General features: G+C 42.3%; 1 protein-coding gene across 3 annotated transcripts in view; it reads left to right on the forward strand.

The window, feature by feature from the left end:
- Positions 1-11,245: 11,245 nt before the first annotated feature.
- The window catches only part of ZNF462 (zinc finger protein 462), a 55,048-nt gene continuing 39,546 nt past the window's right edge, over positions 11,246-26,747 (forward strand). For 2 of the 3 annotated variants that reach the window (XM_052776452.1, XM_052776454.1), the window contains exons 1-5: positions 11,246-11,501; positions 12,093-17,581; positions 18,455-18,619; positions 20,213-20,487; positions 23,595-23,713. In XM_052776452.1, coding sequence (XP_052632412.1) covers positions 11,282-11,501; positions 12,093-17,581; positions 18,455-18,619; positions 20,213-20,487; positions 23,595-23,713 — 6,268 coding nt within the window. In that variant the 5' untranslated portion in view covers positions 11,246-11,281. The remainder of the gene's footprint in view (positions 11,502-12,092; positions 17,582-18,454; positions 18,620-20,212; positions 20,488-23,594; positions 23,714-26,747) is intronic. The other variant, XM_052776453.1, reaches the window with a different exon arrangement.

A 26,747-nucleotide genomic window follows, 5' to 3' on the forward strand; every position in this document is an offset into this window, starting at 1 on the left:
AAGCAAGAATGGTTCCACTTTCTTCAAAATGAGAGTATTCTTAGGACAATGGGAACTGATTTTTTTTGTTCTAAAATGGGATTTTGTTACCTTCCTAGTTATTTAAAATGCTTGATTTTTTTTTCAGTTTTAAATGGTTAAATGTAAAGCATTTACGATAGCAGAAAAAACCAAGGTGTTGTGTAGTTGCAGAAGAGAAAAAAGCTGCAATAGTTCTCTAATGTCTACATGCTTGCAAGGATTGTAGCTTTTGAAGGATGCAGTTGGTTATAATCTCAGCCCCTCTTAGCCATGGGCCTTATTACAGTGAAAGTCTTAGTTACTCTTTCTTCTTCATGGTCCATTTCCTGTCTGGGTATTTCTTAGGAGGAAGAAAAAGAAATTATATCTTAGTGGCTGACCCTCAAACAGCTTATTTAAAGCAAAAACGATTAAACTAGGACGGAAGAACTCCATTAGGAGCTTCAACATCTTACCACAGGTTTAATAATAGTTTTCTCCTTAATTTGAGTATGTCCAGAGTAGTCGGGGAAAGGACTGTTTATTATTGGAAAGACCAGAAATAAGGTTAACAAGAGGTTGGGGTTTTTTTTCTTTTTGTGAGGGAGATTGTTCTTTAATTATTACCTGCATAACAAAGTATGTTTCTTTTATAGACAGAGAGTAGCAGATTTTTCCTGTTTTTAATGTAATAGTTTCTAATGCCTCTTTGATCCAAACAATTTCTGGCTGGAGAACTTCCATTAAACTTGGTCAATTCATAGATAATGTGATCCATAATCCTAGGATCACTCTGAATCCCGGCCTTGAAGTGCATTGTAAATGTTCCCCTTCGTTTCTTCTAGAGACTGTCTGCTATCTGTGTATCACATAAATGATGATGATTGAGCTAGTATGCTATTTTAAGTATTTCGTACTTGGGCTTTATATATTACACCAGCTGCAAAAACTTGTTTCCTGGAAGGACCAAGTGGGTGGAGATGCAGGTTAAAGGGGGAGTAAAAGAAATAAGGTTCTTATTTGGACCCAGGATATTGCATTCCAGTGTGTATATATTGCATCCCAACATGTAATCCAATGGACTATATATATATATATATATGAAAAAAGTTATTTGGGACAAAGTAAAGTATTTTGGACAACATAAGTGTTAGCTGCAACTTTTGTTCCTCCTTTCAGCAGTATAATTTTTCAGGCATCAGTATAGGACCAGCATCTTGCTGCCACCATCCCAAACAGACAGAGTATCTTCACTTGCACAGGTGGAAAAGATCTTTTGGGAGAGGGCAGGGAGAAGAGTGGCAGCCTAGTGGTAATCACTATTCTGAAATCTGTCAAATACTGGAAAAGTATATATTCTTCTACCTGGGGCAGAGATGCTGGCTGCCATACTGCGAGTGAGTCAGTGGGCAAATAAAACTGTGTATTCTGTCTGGCATTTTAAATGGGTCAGTGATGGATTTGTACTACCTGAGGAAATGAACTGGCTGACAAAGAGGCTTCTGCTTGCTGCCCAGCAAATGTCAAATATAGCAGGAAGCTTGGGGGAAGGGGAGGGATAGCTGGAGACAAAGGCGGTGTTAAAATAGCTAGGATGTCAGTGGAGCTCCTCAAATGAACGAGTGATTCTGAGGAGTAGGCTGGGAAAGCAGAACAATCTTTAGGCTTTGTTAATCAGCATTTTCTTGTCCTATAGTAGGGTTTCAGCCGTGGATCCTGCTTTATAATTGGAGTCGTGCATGAGGTGGGTTTGGGCCTGCATGAGGTGATGTGCTGTTCTACTCTGCTTTGTTTGCTGGTACAGAACATGACTTCTGGCGCTTTGGTTTTGTAGGGTTAAACCCATTCCTCTGAATGCCTTTTTTTTTCCTCTCCACGTGCTCTCTGCACGGGGTTAACCCTTTAAAGGAGTACCGCTGGAGCATGTAAGATCTCAGGATGGACTGAGGGAGAGTGCTGCATGATTGGGGATGAAAGGCAGGCAGTGGGCTTTGGCTTGCTTGGATCTGATCCATGCAACACTTCTTTGGTTCCTCACTGCCCTGTGAATTTCTCTTACTTAGAGAGTCTTGAATGTCCACCTAACTGGGAGCAGTATTATGAAAATGATCTTTGCCTGGAAGATTACTCCCCCCACCAGCCAAGTTCAGTCTCTGTCACTACTGCTATGACATAGGTCCAGTCTCTGCAAGGAGGAACATGTGTCCAGCAAAGCATCTTACATCCGTCTTTCAAGATGGTGATAATCTCTCTTTATTTTGCTTTCTTGAAGACATTTTTCAGGAGCAGTCACAAAGCAGAGCTTTGCCCTTGGCATTTGTGGTTTGTGAGTGCTAGTAACTTGATTTCCACCTCTGTGACTACATGGAGAGTGCCTGCTTGTGTTTTAAACGAGCTGTGTTGGCTGATCTAAGATCTCTTAAGATTAAAATTCTGTGACCCCTAAAATAATCCAGCAGTTCACGCGTTCCCATGGTTTGGCTCTGTCACCAGTTTGTAAGCTGTATTAGCTGCTATAAAAGTACCATGCTCCTTGCAAACTAAGATTGGTCCTCTTTAAAGCGTGATTGCAACTCACCAGCTACAGCACTGAGCACTGTAAGTGACCATGGAATAGAGCATGTAGATTCGGGTGAATGGCAAGATTACTTTTAAATGCACTAAAGGCTGTGCAAGCCTGTTTTAGGGTTCATTTAAGGGCAGATGGCCATCAGGAGATAATCTCTTCTGTCTTCAGTCACAGCTTTGCTCTTTCCCACTTCGGTTCATGGTCTAGCAGGGTGTGTGGTTGAGTTTGTCATATCTGATTTGCCACTGGCAGGACCCCTTTATAACGGCTCTGACTTTTCTTGGCAAGAAAGAGATCTTTGCTGGGGTTATGCCAGCCTGAGGAGCCTGCTCCTCCCCCTGCTTCTTCCAGGGTGAGGCTGGTAATGCATTCTTTGTGTAAAGAGCTCCTGGAAGATGTTTTTTGCAATGCACGAGAAGGAATTAGGTTGTTTCTGGAGTACCCAGGCAGAGTGCTGCCGTGTTCTTCAGCACCACCTACTGACATGTTCCTCTCCCAAGTCCATGTGCACTTCTCTTAACTCATAGGAACTGGATTTCTTGAGGTAATGAACAATACAGTCTTGGCTGGAAATCAGAAACCCCAGACCCACTGCTTTCAGTTGCATAATGCCATATGGGGAGCACTAAGGAGCAGGGTACAAAAGCCAAGTTGCTTGGCTCTGGTATCTGTTTTCCTAGGTTGGGCCAGTCCACTTGCCTCTTGAACACGTATGTCTATGCAGAAGAGTGTTGAGAGGTTGGGTTGTGTCAATGAGGTGGATGACTTGGCTTGTTTCCTGTGAGCATCTAATATGGGAACGAAGTAGCAGACCAAGTAGCACATTTCTACTCTAGAGTTTTGCCCTATGCTGTTCCATTTTCCTCTTAAATCCTGGAAGGATTTAAACAGATATTTTCTTTAAAGGTTTTGACTAGGAAAATGATCTAATGCTTTTTTGTGTGTGTGTTTTCATTTTCTTCTTCACCTTCTGGTAGGAAAGGAAACTAAGTTTATTCTTTGAAAAAAAGGAACGTATCTGATCAAAATTCCCCCCTTCCTAGTAAAATTGTTGTTGCATCTTCTTGTAACACATGGCCAAAGCAGTATTATTTGTATTGACTCTGGTGAACCACAGGAAAACTTGACAAAACTGTCTGTGTGTCTGTATTTGCACCTCCACAATTACTTTTGTGCAGTAAATTAAGTACCTGCCATACTTAATAAAGGAAAAGGTCCTACTCTGACCATTTAGTTGTTCAGATTCTCACATATATTTGGAGTTTTTTTGATTTCTGTAGGAATTAATAACTTGCCATGAAAGTAATTCAGAAGATCAGAAAAACCCATCCTAATTTTGCTTGGAGCAAAAGCATTTAATATTCAAGAGCCTTCTCATAGGTGAAGTTCTTCATCCTAAGACTCAGTTGCCCATGCTCTGTATCATGTAATGCCTCACAGCTAACCTTTGGGAAGGAAAGACAAAAAAATGTCAGAATTATACTTTGTGTGACACTCTCAATTTGTCTTTTAATTAAGTTGTGGCATTTTATTTGCAATCTGCTTTTATTTTACAAGTTTTGAAGTTTGAAAGTATCCTTCAGGCATTTAGGTGGCCTCCTCATTTATTTTTTTAAAAAGAACAGACACATATGTAGACTCCAGGAGCCCAAACAAAGAAGACATTATTTGTGAGAAATGGAAAAGGAGTCATCAGCATTTAGATAGCTTGAATAAATAAAGCCCCAGCCTGATGCCCTTTGTAGTTTGGTTACTTATATCTGCATTGTCTTTGTTGATTTGATTTCCTTGCAAGTAACACATGGGTGTAAGATCAAGTATTCCATCTTGGACTTTTGTCTTCCTTGCTAGGGAAGTTTGTGTTTTCTGCAGTGAGACAACTATTAGTTTGCTGTGTCTGCTTGAGGCTAGGGACTGCAGTCTTTTCCTCAAAATACCTCGCAGAAGCTGATATTGTGCTGCTATCTGTGATTCTCCTTTCTTTCATACCTCCTTGTAAAATCTATGGTATGCCTTCATTCTGCTAGGGTCTTACAGTGAGATGGCTAATATGCATTAATGTTCAGTAACTGTGTTTTTATGGGGTTTTTGTGTTTGGGGTTTTTTTTTCCATTTTTTGAAAAGTCATAGTCTTGGAGAACCGGTTGAGCTGATAGCAATGTATCCATCATTTGGACCCATTTCAGGTCATTTATGTATTTCTGTATTAAGTTCCCCAAAAGAAAAATAACCAGAGGTTCTGTGAATCCTTATTTTCTTCTTGAACTGAAAAACCCATCTATGCTTCTGGCCTGTCTTCCACAAGCTTTAAGAGTAATGTGGTTAATATTTCCTTTAAAATGTAGAAGATTTTGCAAGCTGTGCAGTAGCTTTACAGTGATGTATACTATGGTATTAGGTATGTTAAATGAATGCATGTATTCAGGGACGTAAGTAAATAGAAACTGTATAGGGATCAACAAAGTTGGTCATCGTGTTTTCCATGACCGGGAGATTTCTGGAAAGTTTCGAATATAATGTACAAAGAATGTGTAGTAGGAAGACCTCTTTCTGTGGAATCAGACCTAGAGCCCACTTCAGGTTCAAACAGTCTTCCAGGTGGCTGGATAAATACATTTTAGGAAAAAACCGAGTCCGTCTCTGCTCAATTTAGATCACTGTTTTTACTATTGAGTTGTAACACACCTCTAACAGAAGTTCTTTCCTGAAAATATCTTACATTGTAATACGTATTTCCATGTAGGTCAATAGAAATATTAACTGGAAGAAATGGGCAACAGGATCACAGGTATCAGAAAATGTATTTTTCTCATGGGTGTAACTGTTGAGTTTCAAAATGTAATAAACAACCCAAAACTGGACATCAGTACTGGTGATAAAATGTTACTGTAAGTCCTTTACATGAAAATATGAACCACAAAATAAGTATATTGGAACGGACCGTTGCAACCCAACCCACGGAGTTCTATCAAAATCCAGTTCAATCAAATTGAAAAAAAAAAGTGAAAAAAGAAATGACATTTCCATTTAGTTTATTTTGATACCAGCTTGGAGGAGTAACTCCACAGACAACCCTCGGAGGACCAAGAATCCCAGTGGCTTGACTGGAATTTGGTCACTGAAAAAGACCCATGAGTTGAGTAGGTTTGCCTGACACTAATTGAGAGGTGAATTCTTTGAATATTCTTTGAATTCCTCATTAATTATGGGTTGGGGTTTTTTTGTCATAAATGAAAATGAGGCTGGCTTCCTCCAGGTAGAAGAGCCTTCAGGTTTCCAGTTTCTCAAACGTATAAATGTTTGCATTGCTCCTGTGATTTTTCTGGTTTAGTCCTAATTTTCCCTGTTGTGATCTTACGTTATAAAAAGTGTTTAAGACAAAAAGAAAAAGGGCAAGCCAAACCCAAACCCAAGGACATCTCAGCAGCAGCTCCATCATATGTGAGCTGAACATGGCCAGGAGCCCAGGTGGCATGGCTGGAAGTTCCTTGCCACAGCTGTAGGCACTGCTGCCTTGTAAAACCCAGGCTTCTCTGGCAGTGAAAAATGTCTGTGGTGTTACAGGAATTTTGAAAACTTGTCATGTCTGTAATTAGTTGCTTGTAAATCACATTGCTGTAGTGTTTGGTAGTTTATTTCTGGTAGGTTGATCTCCGACAGGAAGAAAAAGGCAGCAGGGAGATTAGATCAACACTGAAGCTTCCTGCATGTTCTGGAGGAAAAAGATTACTCCAGTGCGTGATTCCAGCCTCTGCTAAGACATTTTGTTCATGCCAGTCTGCTTTGACCCAGTGTGCCGCATGGAAGCCACTGGGGGTCCCCATGGAGAGGCAGGTCAGCGCCTGGCAGCCAGGGCCTCTCCCACTGCCCGAGCTGGGAGCAGGGCAGGCCCAGGGGCAGCCTCCACCCTGGGCCCTGGGAACCTCCCTGGGGCCCAGCAGGGCTGCGGGCCTGCGGGTGGGCCTGGCTCGGCGGGGGGCCCAAGGCAGGGCGGCATTGCTGGGGCAGGGGCTGATGGCGCTAGGGCATGAAATGGGATCCTGGGCCATGGGGGAGCCCCAGGAGGGCTGTTGAGGAAGAGCAGGGTCTGTGGGTTCTCTCAGGGCTCCGACACACACTGCATCTCCAGGGGAACTTTGTCCAGTTGAAAGGGGTTTGGGAGTCTTTCTGCTGGTGTGATGGGGTGTGTAACATCATAGAAGCGTAGAATCATTTAGGTTGGAAAAGACCTTTAAGATCATTGAGTCCAACCATAAACCTAACGCTGCCAAGTCCACCGCTAAACCATGTCCCTAAGTGCCACATCTGTGTGTCTTCTGAATACCTCCAGGGATGGTGACTCAACCTCTTCCCTGGGCAGCCTGTTCCAGTGCTTGATAACCCTTTTGGTGAAGAAATTTCTTTCAGCTCCACCTTGGCACAAAGTAAAATGAAAGTTGTGTGTGCAACCTGTGTGTATGAGGTAGGGTTGAAGATGCCTCTGATGATTTGACTGAAGGAAGGGTTGGAGAACTGAAGATTTCTTTGGTTTACATGAGATGTTACTAATACTGAGCTGGAAGTTCACATAGTGTGTGTGGTCTGACTGACCTTTTCAGTTGTGGTTGTGCATGTGCGTATTCTTAACTTCTAGAAGCTCTGCTGACTCCATCTCAAAATATAACGGATGGGTACTCAAACCACAGAAGCTCAATTTTGAGGTCAGTGCCTTGGGCTTCACAATTAATTTTGTATTTTGAAGCTTTAAACCAAACTTAAACATAATGATTTGTACTACTTTGGCTGCTGCCAAATTCTGTAATGACTGTTGTTCAACAAGCACAATTATCTTTTGTTTTGGATTTTTAAAAACCTAGAAATCTAATGCAACTGTGTCTCTGATGTTCTCGCACATTTATGAGTGTAGAGGAGGATGTCAAAGACAATCTGAGACTTCACCTTAGGTCTTCAGAACTGTGGCTTTGCCCAATGTTTTGGAAGCTTTCCCCTCATAAGGAAAATGAGAAAACCTCCATATTAAGCATTAAAGCCATATATTTTAAGAGGTTGTAAATGCAAATTAGTCAGAGAATGGCATTCTAATAATCTGTGTGGTGAGGTTAGCATTGCATTAGTAAGGGTATTTTGGAAGTCACATTATCTGTGGGCAATGTGGTCTGAAGCGATTGGTTGTGAATATGTTAGAGGGCTTGTGGGATTTATGGATTCTTTTCATGGTGGTTGTGTTTGGTTGTTTGGGTTTTTTTTCCCAGACTTCCTTTTCTGCTCTTGAGTTAGCGGATTTGGTAACTCCTCTCTCACTCCACCTCCATTCCCCTCTAAATTTTCTTATTGTGCTGTTTGAAAATTTAAAGGATTATGGAATGCATTGTCTTAGCTGGTCATGATGGAAACATGCAAATCTTGCTTTGTCTCCTTTGCTTGGGGTGTGTGTCTTGCCAGTGTATTAACATCTGCATTTGAAAATGCTCTTTGCTGGTGCGTAGATGGGTCTCTCTCAGTTTCATATCCCATGCAGACAAAAAAGATGAGAGAAAGACACACGTTGTATTTCAGGTTTTTTGATATATAAGCTCAAACCAGCAGTTTGTGGTTTTCTTCACCTTTGTGCAATGCCTGAATTTTGAAGAAGAATGTGGAAATGCTAGAGCAGAATTCCTTACAAAATGCTTCATCCTGCTTTCAGTGTGATGCATGGTGAAAACATCGAATTTAAGTCCATTCAGCTGTACCTGATGTTTGTTCCTCATAGCTGCAGTAAGATTAACCTCTTCTCTGACTTGGTGCTGACTTTGTGATACAGACCATGCTGAGATTCAAGCTGGAACCCATTAGAAAGTCTCGATCAGTTTTTGTAATCAGCAGCAATTAATGATCTCTCAACTCTTTCTTCTGATTTGCAGCGGGAGGGTACTGTTGGTTTAAGATTGTCTAGACAGCAGCCAGCATCCGTGAGGATACCTTCTTCAAGGATCAGTGTATCATGACTGCTGGAGATGGGATGGTGGTGGGTTTTACCTCTTGAAGCTGCCAAGATTATCTTTTTTCAGAACCTCAGGTTTGCTCTCCCTTTTGGTTTTCTATTTTGTAAGCTGGAGGAAGTTTCCAGTAGAGAAAGGAGCTTCAAGTGTTTTGTGGTGGTGTTTCTAAAGGGTCTGAAGTTTTCCGAGGGGGGGGGCATGAGTGGGGAAGAGCGAGATTTGTGTGTGTGTTGTTTTTCCTCTTTTCTACACAATGGAGCTTTCAGAGAACCTCTCTTAAAAGGCATAGCTACAGCCTTTGTGTGAAGGGTGTGTCTGCTGGCAGGGTTTGCTGATGCAGACAGGCTGGCTGGTGATTAACAAAGGTCATTAGACTTTGGAATCTGGCAGGGGAGTGGGGTGGTGTGTCTTATGCGCCAAGCAGGAGGGCTCCCCAGTGACAGGGCAGGCTGGAGGCCCCTCGCCTACTCCCCCCCCCCCCCGGCCACCCGCTCCTCCGCGAGGCTCAGCTATGTGTTGTCTCTGCCTGTAAGACAGCTTGGACCAGTGTCCTGACGCTGTAATGCTGTGTTTCTGGAATGAACCATCACATTTGTCATCCATGGGACAGGGGAACCAACCCTAGGAGATGGTTGCAGGCAATCTGCTCAGGGAAAGAAGGTTCTGCCTTGGGCAGTGCAGGGCGACTGCAGCAACACAATTTGGGGGACAAGTCATGCAGGAGAAGGGGAGATGTGTTCTGGGGATGCTGATTTTTCAAGCATCACCCAAGGAGGAGGAGGAAAAAAGGGGGAAGAAAAGAAAAAGCCTGGTGTGCTTGAGATGAAGCTGAGATAAGTGAGGCCATGTTGTGCTCAGGCGAGAAGCTCTGAGCCTCTGAGTGCAGGGTTGTCTGAGCTAAAATGGCTGCTCCCAAAGCTCAGAGGACTAGGGCAGCTTAGTGAGTCTTAAAGCTTCAGTGACGCAGGGGCTCATATCTCTTGAAAGTGTGATAAACACATTCAGCAGAGCTGTGGCTTGTTTGGCTGAGATGAAAGGACTAAGCTTGGGGGATGGGTAGTGAAAACTGGATGATCTGCTTTTCTGTGAAGTGCTCTAAATGCAGGAGTCGTCTGCTCCATGGAAAAATTTGTTTTCAGGTCTAATGGACTGTGCTAAAGGAGACGTGGGGTGGGGCTTCACTCACTGCTGTAATTTGATCCAGAACAGATAGCAACCTCTTCCACACAATTTGGTCTGGTGCTTGCACATAAAAGCTTGAGTATCTCGATTATTGTAACTTTGTTAGCTGAAAAGAAGCTGGTGCAGCGTTCATTTTCTTTATTGGGGGGGGGGGGGGAGTGGGGGGAGAGAAAGGACACAGTGCAGCCTGCACAGTAACGTAGGTAAATATGTGGAGAGCCTCTGTGCTTAGGCTGTCCAGAATTTGACTTGCTAGAAGTTTGTTTTACCAGGCTATCAGAAGAAGCATTCTTTCATATAAAATCCTGATGCATTACCCTCACTTGTTTCTGTGCCCTAATTTTTGGAGCCTTCTCCTCACTGTAGAAGTAGCTTCATACCCTACATACAATAAACACATGGAATTTTCAGTGCTTTGGGCTGCCCTTGTGAAATGCTCAGTTTATCATCCTTTCCCAGTGCAGCACATGGATGCTTAAAGAGGTAATTCCTGTGTTAACATTAGAAGGTTGCTCTTGTGCCCAAGTACTGCATAGGGTAGGAGGGTCTAAGTCTTTGTCTTGCTTGTGCATTTTATCTCTTCTCCTTCATGATGGTGTGTAAACATACAACTGCATTGCAGGATTAATTGGTCACAAGCTGAACCACCATGCTTCATGTTACCCTTTTTTATATTGCTTTGTACTTCGAGGTATGCAGGGCTTTTGCATAAATCGAGGAAGTCATGAGTCTTTGTAACTCCTGTTTCCATCTTCAGTATTCCTATTCCTGTTGCTGTCCTTCTCTTCTCCAGCCCTCTCCAGCCCCCTGTAGCCCCCTGCCTGCTAATGCACAAAGGTCATGTCCCCAGAATAGACTAAAATGAAAATGTAAACATTTTATCAAAGAACAGAGATGCCCTTACAAAGCTTGGTGGAAGTAGGGCAGAGCAAAGCATTCTGCCTGGGGTTCACATAGCTGCATCTCACTTTGTAGTTATGTCTAGGTTTCCATCAACGTCAGGACTGATAGGATGTTGAGAAGAAAGGCAAGTTTCTTCTGTGAAGGCTTTTGATCTATGGTAGTGAATTAGACAGGACTTGGCAACTTCCAGGAAGCAACTTCGAAGCCACTGTCTTCCGATTGTGAATTTCAGTGCAAGACTGGCAGTAATGTACTGTTTCTCTAGCATATGGGTTGCAGTCTTTGAACAGGCAAACTTCTGAGCAAAAGCCCTATCCTGTGTAATAGAAAAGCCATGAGGACAAAGTCCATTGAATCAATAGTCACTTGTCAGAAAGTTGACTTTGTAGAGTTGAGTCAGCAACTTCTGAGCTACTTAGATAGGACTTTATGTGAATCTGAATTGATGCCTCTTAATATGGTAAGCAAAGACTGACTTTTACACCACAGTATTTGTGGAATCTCTGGAAATGACTGAGTAATCATAAGCTTGGTATTACCTGTTTTCAGGATCTGTTACAATGGCATTGCTGTAAAACATCTCTTTTTTTCTCTCCTTCACCTGTTTTTCTTGCAGTTTCCTAATGTAAAAGATCATCCCTGAACCATGGAGGTGCTGCAGTGTGATGGCTGCGATTTTCGAGCTCCATCTTATGAAGACCTAAAAGCTCACATTCAGGATGTTCACACTGCTTTTCTGCAGCCAACTGATGTCTCTGAGGAAAGTCCTAGCCAGCCAAGGTCTGGTTCCATGAATGCTAGCAACCAGACCGAGGTTGAATTTTCGTCTGTAAAGGATGAATTTACAATTGCAGATGAAATAGCAGGTAAATCTCAACTGGATTAATCTCAACTCTTAACGCCCTATTTTACATGTGGCTTATTTCAGTGTGTTTTAGTTTCTACTTTTAATGTGATTTAAAAAAACTCGCATTATCTTTATTGCTGTGTCAGCAAAGCAGATGTCTAGCTTCAGCCATATTGGTTCTGACCACGGCTTTTTGTGTACATGCAAGCATGAAGGATCGTTTTATTTCCCAGCTGCTTTTCATGTAGTTCTTCATATTGCTTTTGGGTTTTCAGATTTTCATGGCTGTTCTTTGCTACCATGAACCACCTTAAAATTTTCAACTTTATTAGTGTACTAGCTTTCTTTTTTCCTCAAGAAGATTATTTTGGAAATTACCTATCCCAAACTGTACACCACGGTCATGTATATGGAGAAATTGTGCATAATGGTCATTTTTCTGACCATTGCCAGATATGTAGGTCTCACCATAAATAAATGAGGGAATCCTGGTGTGATTATTATCTATTCAGGATGTGGTTGCATTCTTACGCATACAGGGTGGGTGGAGAAAAAAAGCGTCTTTATTTCATTTTATTTATTTACATATACATCTTAATTCTCATTTTAGGGCAAAATGCAACAAGTCAGATGGGGACTGGAAGTTACTATAGCCAGAGCCAGACTTTCTATGGTCAGCACATGGCTCCAAATCCTAAACCAACCAACAAGTTTTTCCAGTGCAAGTTCTGTGTGCGTTATTTCCGTTCCAAAAACCTCCTCATAGAGCACACACGCAAGGTTCATGGAGCACAGGCTGGGGGGAGCTCAGTGGGGCCACCAACTGCTGGTTCCCTAAATTACAACATCATGATGCATGAAGGGTTTGGCAAAGTTTTCAGTTGCCAGTTCTGCACCTACAAGTCACCCAGGCGTGCAAGGATTATTAAGCACCAGAAAATGTATCACAAAAACAACCTGAAAGAGAGTTCAACTCCTCCTACTGCTGCCGCTGCTATGTCTGAATCAACGTCTGCTTCTGTGTCAGTGCAGGAACCCTGCAAGGAACTGCCTGCAGAGGTGGTAGAGCGGAGCATTTTGGAATCCATGGTCAAGCCCCTGACAAAGTCTAGGGGCAACTTTTGCTGTGAATGGTGCAGCTACCAGACACCTCGAAGGGAGCGCTGGTGTGACCACATGATGAAGAAGCACCGCAGCATGGTAAAAATACTGTCAAGCCTGAGGCAGCAACAAGATGGAACTGGTGCACCTGATGTACAGAGTAAAACTGCCCAGAATCCCTCTCCAAACTCCAATTATATATCCATGAATACAACAGGACGTGAGATGTCGAATGCTAATGTCTCAAACTTCAGGAGCTCTGTAGGCAATTCCCTTATCAGGCCCAACTCTTCCACATCTTCCAAGTTTTCTTCTGTGTCTTACCCTCAAATGAAGCCTAAGTCACCTCACAACTCGGGCATGGTTAATTTGTCTGACAGATCCCGCTATGGAATTGCTGATATGACGAATTCTTCTGCTGACCTGGAAACAAGCAGTATGCTAAATGACTCCAGCTCAGATGAAGAGCTAAATGAAATGGACAGCGAGAATGGCTTGAACTCCATGGATCACCAGACCTCAGGAATGTCTGCAGAGCAGCTGATGGGATCTGATGGCAACAAACTATTGGAAACAAAGGGAATTCCCTTTAGAAGGTATATGAACAGGTTCCAGTGTCCTTTTTGCCCTTTCCTGACAATGCACCGCCGAAGCATTTCCCGTCACATTGAGAACATTCACCTGTCTGGGAAGACAGCTGTATACAAGTGTGATGAATGCCCTTTCACCTGCAAGAGTTCGTTAAAGCTTGGTGCCCACAAGCAATGTCACACAGGAACAGCATCAGACTGGGACACTATGAACTCTCAGACTGAAAGCATTGCCTCTTCTTTGAATGACAGTACAGTGTCTTACGAGAGTGGAAGTATAAATGGCAGGAAGTCAACTGGGATGATGGAACCTGTGCAGCCACAGCAGCAACAGCAGCAACAGTCACCCCAGCCCCATTCACAGCATCCATACAAGTGCACAATGTGCAATTATTCCACCACAACTTTGAAAGGCCTCAGGGTTCATCAGCAGCACAAGCATTCGTTCTGTGACAACTTGCCAAAATATGATGGACCGCCATCGAACGTACCACAAGAGAGTGAGGCAGATGCTCACCCCTCTTCCAGCACAGTGAAGAAGAGCCAGACCTCCATCCTTGGGCTCTCATCTAAAAATAACTTTGTTGCAAAAGCCCCTCGGAAGGTGTCAAATGACTTCCCTCTAGATCTCTCTCCAGTGAAAAAGAGAACTAGAATTGATGAAATAGCGAGCAACCTGCAGAGCAAAATCAACCAAAACAAACAGCAAGAAGATGCTGTGATTAATGTAGAGGATGATGAGGAAGAGGAGGAGGACAATGAGGTGGAGATAGAAGTGGAGTTAGACAGAGAAGAAGAGCAAACAGAACCAATGATAGAGGTTTCCAGTTCTTATGCACCCCAGCAAATGTGGGGCAGAGAGGCTAATGATTCCCAGAAGGAGACAAACTTTAGAAGCATGCAGCATGACTACAATTCCACCAATGGAGCAGAGATTGAGCTCACTTTATCTGAAGATGAGGAAGATTATTACTCTTCTGTCAGCATGAAGGACCATCAGAGCCCAAATGCCTCTGTTCTGGGGAGCCAGTCAAACATGTATGGTACTGATCAGAACAATGAGAATTCAGAGTTTAATGACTCTGGCAGGCTTTACTATTGTAAACACTGTGATTTCAGCAACAAATCTGCCAGGAGTGTTAGCACCCACTACCAGCGAATGCATCCTTATATTAAATTCAGCTTTAGGTATATCCTGGATCCCAATGATCACAGCGCAGTATACCGGTGTCTTGAGTGCTACATTGACTACACAAATTTTGAAGACCTGCAGCAGCATTATGGAGAGCATCATCCTGAAGCTATGAATGTACTGAACTTTGATCATTCTGATTTGATCTACCGCTGCCGCTTCTGCTCTTACACAAGCCCAAATGTTAGAAGCCTGATGCCACATTACCAAAGAATGCATCCCACAGTGAAAATTAACAATGCAATGATATTTTCAAGCTACGTTGTTGAGCAGCAAGAAGGGCTGAACACGGAGTCTCAGACACTGAGAGAGATCTTGAATTCTGCTCCAAAAACTATGGCAACCTCCACCCCCGTGGCTCGCGGGGCTGGTGTGCCAGCTGGTTTTAACAAAAGTGCCGCCAAGAGTTTTAGTTCTGAATGTGAAAATCAGAAGGAACCTTCAGTCAATACTGTGGTTGTTTATGACTGTGATGTGTGTTCATTTGCAAGCCCTAACATGCATTCGGTTCTTGTGCATTACCAGAAAAAGCACCCTGAAGAAAAAGCATCATATTTCAGAATTCAGAAGACTATGCGTGTAGTCTCGGTTGACAGGGGCTCTGCCCTGGCTCAGATGTCTTTTGAGTTGGGGACACCCGTCTCCCCAAAATTGTCCAACTTGGCTTCTCAACCTCCACCTCCACCCCCACCACCCCCAGACCTTGCTACTGAACTCTACTATTGCAAACACTGTTCATACAGCAACCGCTCAGTTGTGGGAGTGCTTGTCCACTACCAGAAAAGGCACCCAGAGATAAAGGTCACTGCCAAATATATCAGACAGGCACCCCCCACCGCAGCAATGATGAGGGCTGGTGAGTTGCCACCTGGTATTCAGAGGCCACCAGTGTCAATGCAGCAGTTGAGCCGGGGTGGATCTGAGACCTCTGTGAATCCTCCCGAGAATGAAATGTTCTTCTGCCAACACTGTGATTATGGAAATCGGACTGTGAAAGGTGTGCTCATTCATTATCAAAAGAAGCATCGTGACTTCAAAGCTAATGCAGATGTGATTAGGCAGCATACAGCCACCATTAGAAGCCTTTGTGATCGCAGCCAGAAGAAATCAACTGGCAGCGTGCCTGCTCACACCTCCAGCACTGAACGGGACAAGTCAAAGCTGAGAGCCCTCAAATGCAGGCAGTGTAGCTACACATCACCTTACTTCTATGCATTGAGGAAGCATATTAAGAAAGACCATCCAAATCTGAAGGCCACGGTCACATCCATTCTGAGATGGGCATTTCTGGATGGCTTGATAGAAGCTGGTTATCACTGTGAATGGTGCATTTATTCACACTCAGAGCCAAGTGGTTTGCTTGTGCATTACCAAAGGAGACATCCCGAGCATTATGTTGACTATACGTATATGGCAACTAAACTCTGGGCAGGTCCCGATCCTTCCCCTCCTGCCCTAGTGATGCCAACAGAGATGAAGACCTATAAATGCAGAGACTGCATTTTTGAAGCATCTTCCATTTGGGATATTACTAATCACTACCAAGCATTTCACCCTTGGGCCATGAATGGAGATGAATCTGTGTTGTTAGATATCATTAAGGAGAAAGATGCTGCTGAGAAATCCATCCCGCAGCCCGATGAAGCTGGAGCCAGGATGGATTCTGAGGACCAGATAACAACATCACAGATGGATCAGGATGCAGAGTGTGCAGAGGATCCCAGCCTTTCCCAGGAAAAAACTGTCCAGCTGGCTTCTGCAAACCCTGCTATCTCCTCCACTCCATATCAGTGTACAGTTTGCCAGTCCGAGTACAACAACTTGCATGGTCTCCTGACACATTATGGCAAAAAGCATCCTGGCATGAAGGTGAAAGCTGCAGACTTTGCTCAGGATATAGACATTAACCCAGGGGCTGTATATAAATGCAGACATTGCCCATACATTAATACACGTATTCATGGCGTTCTCACACACTACCAGAAACGGCACCCATCAGTAAAGGTCACTGCTGAAGACTTTGTGCATGACGTGGAGCAGTCAAATGATATTGCTCAGAATGACGTGGAAGAGACAAGTAGGATTTTCAAGCAAGGTTATGGTGCTTATCGGTGCAAACTCTGCCCATACACACATGGAACACTTGAGAAGCTGAAAATTCACTATGAGAAATACCACAATCAACCTGAATTTGATGTTTTTGCCCAGTCACCACCAAAGGTGTCTGTGTCAGTGGAGCCAGACATGGTGACTGAAATCAAGGCCTCCCCAGAAATTGCTGCTGAGGATGTTGGAGAAGTCTCTGTGCCAGCACCTCATTTCTCCAGTTCTCATTTAGTGTCTCACACTGTTTTCCGGTGTCAGCTCTGCAAATACTTTTGTTCCACCCGGAAGGGGATAGCTAGGCACTACCGCATCAAACATAACAACGTCCGGGCACAGCCAGAGGGCAAGAACAACCTCTTCAAATGTGCTTTGTGTTCATACACCAACCCTATCCGCAAAGGGCTTGCGGCACACTACCAGAAAAGACATGACATTGATGCTTACTACACTCACTGCTTAGCAGCCTCCAGGACGGTAAGCGACAAACCCAATAAAGTGATCATTCCATCTCCTCCCAAGGATGACACTCCTCAGTTAAGTGAGGAGCTGAGGAGGGCCGTAGAGAAGAAGAAATGCTCTCTTTGTTCCTTCCAGTCCTTCAGCAAAAAGGGTATTGTGTCCCACTACATGAAGCGTCACCCTGGTGTTTTCCCCAAGAAGCAGCATGCGAGCAAGCTGGGGGGTTACTTCACTGCAGTGTATGCCGATGAGCATGAAAAGCCAACTCCAGCTGAGGAGAGGAATGACTTTGAAAAGCCTGAGGTGGAGACTGAGGCTCAGGAAATTGAGTGGCTTCCCTTCAGGTGCATAAAATGTTTCAAGCTGTCCTTCAGCACAGCAGAGCTGCTGTGCATGCATTACACTGACCACCACAGCAAGGATTTGAAGAGGGACTTTACCATACTGGGAAGTGGCACCCGCTCTCAGAACCCTGTCTACCAGTGCAAGCACTGTGATACGAAATTGCATAGCACGGCAGAGCTGACCGCACACTTGAATGGTCACAACGAGGAGTTCCAGAAGCGTGCCAAACGTCAGGAGAGGAGGAAGCAGCTTTTGAGCAAGCAGAAATATGCAGATGGTGCTTTTGCAGATTTCAAACAAGAGAGGGTAAGGATTTCTGTGTCTGGTCTCTTTCCCTGCTTTCTGTTCCCTGCTCCCCGCTCCCTGCCAGGAAGCCCACTAATGCCCACTTGCATGTTCTCTTTGACAGCCAAATGACCACAGGCTAATGAATGAGTCAGCGTGCCAGTGAGCTCCATAAGTCAATTACACATTCGGCTTTAATTTCCTCATCCATCCTCCACATCTCCCTAGGTTCTGTAGGAAGCCCTGCTCCTTCCTACTGCTTCCTCCAGTATCTTCTTTCCTTCTTCCCACCCTTCTGGAAGGCCATCTGTATCTGACAGTTACTTGTTCTTTGGTGGCAAGGCTGCCATATACTTTTTTGCAGATTCTTTACAAAATGTGCCATCCCCCTCTTCCGTGTACCTCTGAATAACACATCAGTTTCCTTCTCAACCTTCTCTCTCTCTCAGTACTTTCTCTGATTAAACACTCAACATGATGGTGACTGAAGCTTTGGGCAAGCACCTCATAACCAGAAGACCAAATTGTGCTCCTTTTCTTGCCTGCTTAGCCCCTTCCTTCTGCTTCAGTTTGAAATATACTTGCTGTGGAAAAGCTCCACATGGCTGTTGGGGAAGTCATGGTGTTATGGAAGAGCACAGTTTCAGGCCAAACTGAATGGTCTTCTAGAGGACCAGTGTTACACAGAAACTGAAGGTTTCTGCTGCACAGATATCTTGTCCACTTATTCTGGAGGCATTAATAGACATCAGCAGAAATCAACCTTGCAGTTCTGCAAAACAGGACATGTGTACATCAAGCATAATTTCCCTTCAGGTGTAAAATCTGGTCTGCGTTCCTAGAAATGAGGTTACAAAGCATACTTCAGTGATTTATGTTTGTGTACTCAAACAGGCTTTTGGACATTTGGAAGATGTTTCTAAACTTAAGGAGAGAAAGGTGGTTGGCTACAAATGCAAATTTTGCGTGGAAGTCCATCCAACACTTCGAGCCATCTGTAATCACCTTCGCAAGCATGTCCAGTATGGGAATGTCTCTTCTGTGTCAGCTACAGTAAAGGTATGAATTTTAAAAAGGTGACTGAAGTTAACTGCAACTTCTTGCATTGTTTAAAATAAAGGACTGGTTGAAAATCTATGGAGGGCTCTTGTGAAATTGCATGGGTTTTGAACTGGGTATTCCAGTTCAGCATGATGTTTTAATCTAACACTATGTTTCTGAAGTACATTTGGTTTATTTTAAGATGTTTTAACTTCTTTCCACTCTTAATCCAGGGGCACGAAGACTATTTAATTCTCATTTCTTCTCAGCCACAAAGGAGTTGATGTCGTTGATGACCGAAAGACTTGGTTTATGAGCAGGAGGTTTTCTCTCAGCTATTCTGGGCTACTTTTCTGCTTAGTTAAACCCTAAAGGAGCTGCTTGTCTTCTTTTTTTCTTTTAATTTTTTTTTTTTTTTTCAAGAAGAGGAAGTGTGCACATGCAAATGTGCAAAGTTGCTTGTGGTTCACCTTTCCACATGAAATTTGCACGCTGGCTCCAAACAAAACATTCAACGGCCGGCTGTTGGTCCCATTCAGGTGATTAGGTGTAACTGTGTTGTTCTTTTCTCCCTGTGAAAAGGGATGCCTTCTAGGACATCTCCAAGAATAGGCCATGCTCCACAGCCCCATCTCCAGGATATTGGCAAGGGTAGTGAAAGTGCAACAAGGCTGTGGGAACCTGCTGGCTGACTTAAGGGTGCTTCTTTCGGACATTGTCTGCTTGTTGTGAGGAAGCCAAATCCTTCATAGCCTAACTCATGCTACCTGCGAGAGCTTTCATTGCCCTACCACTGACCTTCCTTTACCTTACCTGCTACTACTGACAGGTTCAGATGCTTCCCTCCTAATAGACCATTTCCTCTTCTCCTTGCTTCTCAAGTGAAGTATATGTAGGGTCAGTGCTTTCTTTCGAGTAAATAGAAATTTTGCAGCAGGGAGCAAAAGCTGAAATCCATAGCCTAAAGAACATGATGGAAATAGTCTTACAGATTATTAAAGTTGCAGCAAAAATGCATGCTTTGGTTAGAAAAGGGAAAGGAAAGGCAAGGCAAGGCAAAGGCTAAGGCAAGGCAAGGGAATAAAAAAAAAAAGACTTTTTCTGTTTGCTTTTTATTTTTAGAAAGGAATCTAGGGTCTTAGAGTACCGGCTTCTTTCTTGTGAATTTGACACTGATAGACAAAGTCTACTGCAGACTAGACTACTGTATTAGTCTGTAGTATAGTTACACTGTAAGCTAGAGCAAAATAAACTAATATGTACTTGCTCTATGCCTTACTAATGTTTATCTGAACAAGTTTAGAAGATACATATCAAGACTATTGAAAGATAGTTGATTTGGTTTCTTGTATTTTTGCATTACCTGACACAATTTTGATCAAGGGAGTGAGATTCTTTTTTTACATATGCAAGTATGTATATAATAGATATGTTTTTCCCTCCCATGAGTAGGCCCTTTTTTCAGAAAGCCATTGATTTAGAGTTTGTGTAGGGATATATTTAGAAAAATAATGCAGTGGGAAACCTAGGCATTTTAATGAACACATGGGAAAGACTGAGGGGCAGAAGGGAGAGAGAATTGATGGCTTTGGGGGGGTATGTGTTTTTTAGCAGGAAGCTGAAGATCCTTCAAACACAACTTTGATGGAGGGTTGTGAGGGAGCCAAAGACCCTGGCATTGTGGAATTTACAGAAGCTGAATCTGGAACATCCTTGGAAGATGATACCAGGCCTGGGGGCTACCACTGCAGCCAGTGTGACCGGGTTTTGATGTCTATGCAGGGTCTGCGATCTCACGAGAGGAGTCATTTGGCTCTGGCCATGTTTACCCGGGAAGACAAGTACAGCTGCCAGTATTGCTCCTTTGTCTCTGCTTTCAGGCACAAGTAAGTTGTGGCTTTTATTTTTGTTTTCAAAAGAAGCACAAACTAGCACTACTGTTTTGTAGGTTGACATTGAAGAAGAGTGCACTCAACTTGATCTTGAGCAACATTTCTCTCAGCATTTAGGTATTTTCCATGCTGCAAAATCTTGGCTGTTACGAGTAGCTATTTATAAAAAGTTGCATCTTTATATTTTCTTGAGTTTATTTAAGCCCTTTTTGTGTGTGTGTAGGGAAAAAGCATGCAAGCAAAAGAATAAGACTTCTTTCAGTAGGCAAACAGTGAAGCCCACCACTTATGCAACCTTGTCAAATGCATAAGACATAACAAGCCAAGAAGAGGAGAGAAAAGTATTTGCCATGTTAATCTTTCATATATAAGGAACTTCTGCTGCATATAACTACCTTGTTTATAATTACTACAACTCTAACTGTTATAAACTTACCTTAAAATTAGATTTTTTTTTTCTTTTCTTAATTATGGTATGCTATTTCAGTCTACAAATATTTCAAGTTCACACCAGTCTGGTATACTAGTGACTCCCTCAGCCTGTTTTCTTGTCTGATGTAGCATGTGAAAAATACGTAGTCATCATCAATAGTCACGTTTCTTATGATTTGTTTCCCTAAGGTTGACTTTCTTTAAGCTGGGTAGTTTTTAAAATTATCTTAATCATATATATAAAGCATGCCCCCCAAAAATGGGGCTTGTGGGGTATTTTCCACTGGCATCTTGGACTGACTCACGGGTACATGTCTTCTCCAGTTTCTGGGGAGAGAGCTGCTTATTTACTGTTTTAACAAAAGAAGAGAGATGCAGGTACTTATTTGATGTAGAGCACTGTCAGTAGCGCTCTTAAATTTGTTGAATTGTATTGCAATCACTGTTTTGCAGTCAAATGCATGTGGGAGAGAAAGTATGATAAAAAGCATTTAACTCCTTATGTTAAAAAGCAAGATTTTGGCTAGTGTCACAGCGTTGCAAATTGATGCCATAGTTTGGTCTGTCTTGTTGAAAAGGTCCGTGGGATTGAGCAGCCAACAGTAAGAAAGGGACCAGGGGAAGGATGGGTACTACTGGGTAGATCCCACCCTGCTTTGCCAAGGCTGACAGTGAGGGACACCCCTACCTCACATAGCTTACAGAACCTGCTATTTGCCTAGTAAACCAGTTTGCTTCCAAAATCAGATTTGTGTTGTGTTTGGTCTCTAGTCACTCTGTTTCCTACCTAGGAAGCAAATAAAGTGATGTCCTACAAGTAGAAGGACGGGTAAGTCGAAAGTGGTGGATGGCAGGGAAGAACTCTACAGGTATCATCTAACTTGATAATAGGCATTGTCGCTGTTGTTGAAGTTGTCTGCTTCATCTTTTGTTTTTGTTTCTGATGCAATTACTCTGTTGGGAGATAAAGTCTGTGAAAGAAACCAAATCAAATGTTTAAACAGCCCACTGTTCTCCCAAATCTGACCAAAACTTAAAAAACTGCCTTTGGAAGAATTTTGCTCGCAAAGTATGTGGTTGTGAATATAGTTTTAATTATTACTGTGTAGAACACCTTAAGGTACATATTTAGAATAGCTTGGTATGTATTATATGTATCTTTGGCAGTCTGCTTTAATTGTTAAGTAAGCTCATTCCCTGTCAGCTCTTTAAAACAAGTTTTTTTCTATGGACTATTCACTGCAAGTGTTCAATGTCTTATTTAGGAGACTTTTTTCCCATTTCTCTGGAAAAGCTGTACATTTTATCTTGCCACGAACTCCATCCCGGATTTCTGTTAAATTGTATTTGTATGAAGTGGCCCTGAGAGAAGACATAAGTTCACTTTTTATTTTTTTGCTGTCATCAGATCTTTGAATACACAGACTTCAGTGTTAGCTCTTGTAAACACGGATTTTCTGGCTCAAGCTCTTGTCAATGTGGGACTAAAGATCCCGTGGCAATCTTGTGTAGTGTGAGAGGGCTGGAACAACTGCCACTTGATCTATGTGTTGATATTCAGTAAAAAAAGAACAGGACAATTTAGGAAAAATAAAAGGAAATATGCCTGAAATACATCTAGAATTAAGGTGGCAGGTGGGGGGTAGTTTTGGCAAATTGTCACTCTTCCAGTGTGCTGTATCTGCTGTGCTGTTGTTCCATCACCATGCATAAGATGACTCAAACTAAGAGTAGCTCACAAAGAATGAATGTGCCCAAAGAAGAGGCTGTACTGGAAATGTTTACAACCCGAGCTGAAACTACCTGCCTGCCACCTGGAGACTGTGAATTCGTGGCTGTCAGCCACACTGTAGGAACTGCAGAGCTCTGCAGGACTCACACAGATAGAATGAATTTGATCTTTTGTTAGAAAATGTGGAAAACATCCTTTATTCTCTTCCAAACTTCACTAAGCTGTTACGGGAAACTGTGGAAAGAGCAGGTTCTGATCAGCCCCCAGTATTCAGGCTGTCGCTATCTTCCAGTTTCCCTGAAGAAAACGGAGGCTGGTCTTTGCCACCCTTTCTCTTGTTGAGCTTCATGCAGAGTCTCCCACACAGTTACTTCTGAAACTCTGCTGCCTTTTAATCCTGGAGTTCATCGACTGCAGCCTGCTGGCACCCCCCCCAGAGCAGGATGTCTAATGTGCTTTTGCTGCTGTAACCAAAAGAAGGCTTCCTCAGTAAAGCTGGTCAGAAATACTTTTTTTTCCCCCTGCATCAACAAGACAAAAGAGGGGATATTTTGACAAAAATGTTTGCCAGGAGAAAAATTCTGTAATGATAATTTTACTGTTCTTGTCTGTTTCTTGTTTCTTCAACTGGTCCTTTAAATCTGGATCAGGTATAATTTAATTTATACTAATCTTGCCCTATAAGTTTATTTAAGTGGCTTGCTTTCTGCTAACAGAATTGGTGTCAGCTCTGCTCCTTTTCCTCAGATTAGATTCTACTTTTTTTCTTTAAGCAGACCTATTGAAGTTCAAGAGAGAGTATGAGAAAGGATAGTTGAGCCTGGTCTACCTCTTATTTAATTTATTATTGCTGTTAAGTGTTTTGCTTTGCATCTGAAGGAATAGTTGAAATTATTTACCATTTTTTGTTTCCCTTTTCTGTCTTTTTCTTTTCAAGTCTGGATCGTCATATGCAGACCCATCATGGACACCATAAGCCATTCCGTTGCAAACTGTGCCCATTCAAGTCCTCTTATAATAGCCGCCTGAAAACCCATATACTCAAGGCTCATGCTGGTAAGTTCTCTCTGTCAGTTTTGCAGTGCAGCAGCTGAAATGGCCCGTGTATTCTTGCTGCTGATCAGAGATGCTGGTTTGAACCACGTGTTTTGTCACCAAATTTGGGTAAGATTTTCAAAGCCAAGGCAGGATTGGCCAGCCTACGCACCTGTTGGAATCAGCGGGAGTTTGAATAATTTTTTTGGAAGGACAAGAATTTAAAACAGTGATGAGTACTTCAAGAATGTCTTCATTTTCTTCTATTTTCTTTTATATTAATGTTTTTTTTTTCTTATTATTTCTGCTTGTTTCCAAGAGAATTTAATCAGTCTGCTTATACCATTGGTGTCTTAACGGATTGGTAGTGAGCTTTGCTCTGCTATGTTTGTTTTTATGTTTGTGCTTTAGCTGATTCTGGGAAAAGGATTGTGGATTGCATCTTGGTTTTGGTAGACTCTTACACTGGCTTTCATATTAAAACAAAACACTGCAAACTTTGGGAGTCGGGTCTTTCTGCAGCAGGCTGAGAATGGCACAATTCCATTATCGTACATGGAAATTTGTCTTGCAAATCTCTGTATTGCAGTACGGAATCCATACAAGCAAGCAAAGAGACATGCTTCTGATGAACAGGAATTGGGAAGGTGATGTGCCATACAGGATAGGTCACCTCAAATTGTTGCACCTTTGATTATTAAAAAGTGTGAGATTCAGAATTTTCTCATCTTTATTCCTTGGCCCTAGACTCTTGGCACCGTCACACATCATGCATTGAAAGGTTATCAGAAGGTTGGAGTCAAAACCCACTGGCTCCACAATTGCATCTTTTTGATTAAAAGGACAAAAAATCAACCCTCAAACCACAGTCCAAACATGCACTCTGGTGCAAATAACATAATATTGACCAATCTAAAAAACTGCAAACTAGCCCAGTTCTTAAAAACTTGCATGTAGAAACTCCTGAAACAGATGACAAAAGGGCTAGAAGTATGTTCCTTCCTTTATTATTTGTCTATGCTATGTCATATACTCAGGTTGGGGTGGAGGAGGAAGATGGGAAAATGGGGAAGAAAGGCAGGAGGAATTTATAGCTGTCTGCTGATTAAAAAAAAGGTAATTGTCAACATTGATCCAAACGCACCTTTCATCTACAAAAATGTAGGAGGGATTGATGGTCGCTTGTACTTTGTTTCCTGTATTGATTTTGGATTTCACAGAGCTTGTGCCAGGACCCTTTTCTGTACTTGCATGGGTATTGTGGATTAGTTTAATTTTTGCCAACCTACTTTTGTATGGGACCATGCCATTCTGTCCCTTCTAGGAAATCCAACTGTATGCAGCAGTTCCAGTTTACAGAGTCCCACATCCTGTATGGAGGTGACATGGTTCTTTATCTTCGCCAACCATAAAATAATGTTTTCTTTATGCTATTGTATAGTTGGGCTACTTTGTGTTACCTTGTTTGAACCTGCCAGATTTTTAGAGCCAAAGTTAGCATGCAACTAATATTTACTTCACACTCTTCTTCATGTAAGTCCTTGATTTATTTATTATGAATTCATGCTCTTGAACTCGATTAGTGGACACTCCTTGAAGGACCATGTTTTGCATCATACAAGAACACAATTTCATGGTTGCCTAGATAGTGCTTGCACAATGACTTGTGTAATAGGGTTTCCAAAGGCTTATGATTTGTTTCTCCCTCAGTCCATTTCTACCAAATGAATATTCACACCACAGAAAAACTGGTTGTATGTTTTTCAGTCAGAGCTTTGCTTTGCTGTGTTTTGAGTCAATCTTTCAGAAATATATACTACTGAATAAACGTGTTATGAAGACGTTTCCTCAGACTCCCCAGTTTTTCAATAACACGGTGGTTCTCTGAACCTCTCTTTTGTTACCATTTTTTGTCTCCTGTCAATCATCTCATTATCAGTTTATTTAGCAGTGGAAACTTCAATCCCCTTGAATTTTTCTGAAGTCTCCTGGAGATCTTTAAAATTCAATAAAATCCTGAATCCTGAAGTCTTTTACAGTCTGCCTCTCTCCCTCATTTTCTGGGGATGGGTCAAAATTCAATGGACTATAAAATGTGTTCTTGCCTAACAGCTGGTACCAGTCAGTGTTTCTGGCATTTGTTTTTCATCTGCCATCTCCTTTGGCATGGATCAGAACAGTTTACAGCATCTCTAAATGGGCTGTCTGTTGTTTTCATCTGAACTTTTTCACCTGTTCTTTTGGGTTTTTTTCTTATATTTTTTGAGGGGCCTTTGTTGGCATCTTCTAGTGCCCTTGCTTCATTAGTAATGACACTGGAGGTGCTGCATGCACAAAATGGATGATTGTGAGACAGTACTGGCCCTCCTCATTTTCTGTGTCATCTGGAACATAATGGTTTGAGTACATATTGGGTGTTGGGACCCACTACGTAAATTTTTAGATTTATTTATTTGTATGTGTATTAATATAATCATTTTATGAAATGCAAAGCTAGCAGTCAAAAAAGTGCAGAAGGCTTCTGTTAAGCCAAACTGTAGCCTTTCCTCTGCAATCAAACACATCCTTTCATGCTGATGTCCACCTGAACTGTTATGGCTGAATAGTGGGTATATTTATTAGTTGTGTCTAGGCTGCTTAATGTGTATTCATCCTATATTTGCTTTAATGTCTTGTGGTGCTTTTAAGTTAACGGTTGGTGCCTACTGTCGTCCAGGAATCTCTTATACTGACAAAACATGAAAGTCTGTATCTGTATCTCACTGGTATCTTATACCTTGGAGTTTCTTTTGTCCTTATACTATCCTGTTCCATTGAGCAACTTGTTGTACGTGGTACCCAAAAATGTTTTCTTCTATTTGTAAAAAGGTAATATATAATTGATATGATATGCAGGTGAGGAATGTCATTTGAAAAAACATGTGGGACAATTTCTTGTTTCACCATTTCAGACTCTAAGTGATCTGTTCTTTTTCAGATGTACCAAAAGAGGCTTTTTAAGAGTTTGTATTGTGTCCCCATGATTAGCATAGTTTTTCTGGAAGAGAGGGGCGGG

The sequence above is a fragment of the Harpia harpyja genome, chromosome Z, assembly GCF_026419915.1.
Source record: "Harpia harpyja isolate bHarHar1 chromosome Z, bHarHar1 primary haplotype, whole genome shotgun sequence".
Taxonomy (NCBI): Eukaryota; Metazoa; Chordata; class Aves; order Accipitriformes; family Accipitridae; genus Harpia; species Harpia harpyja.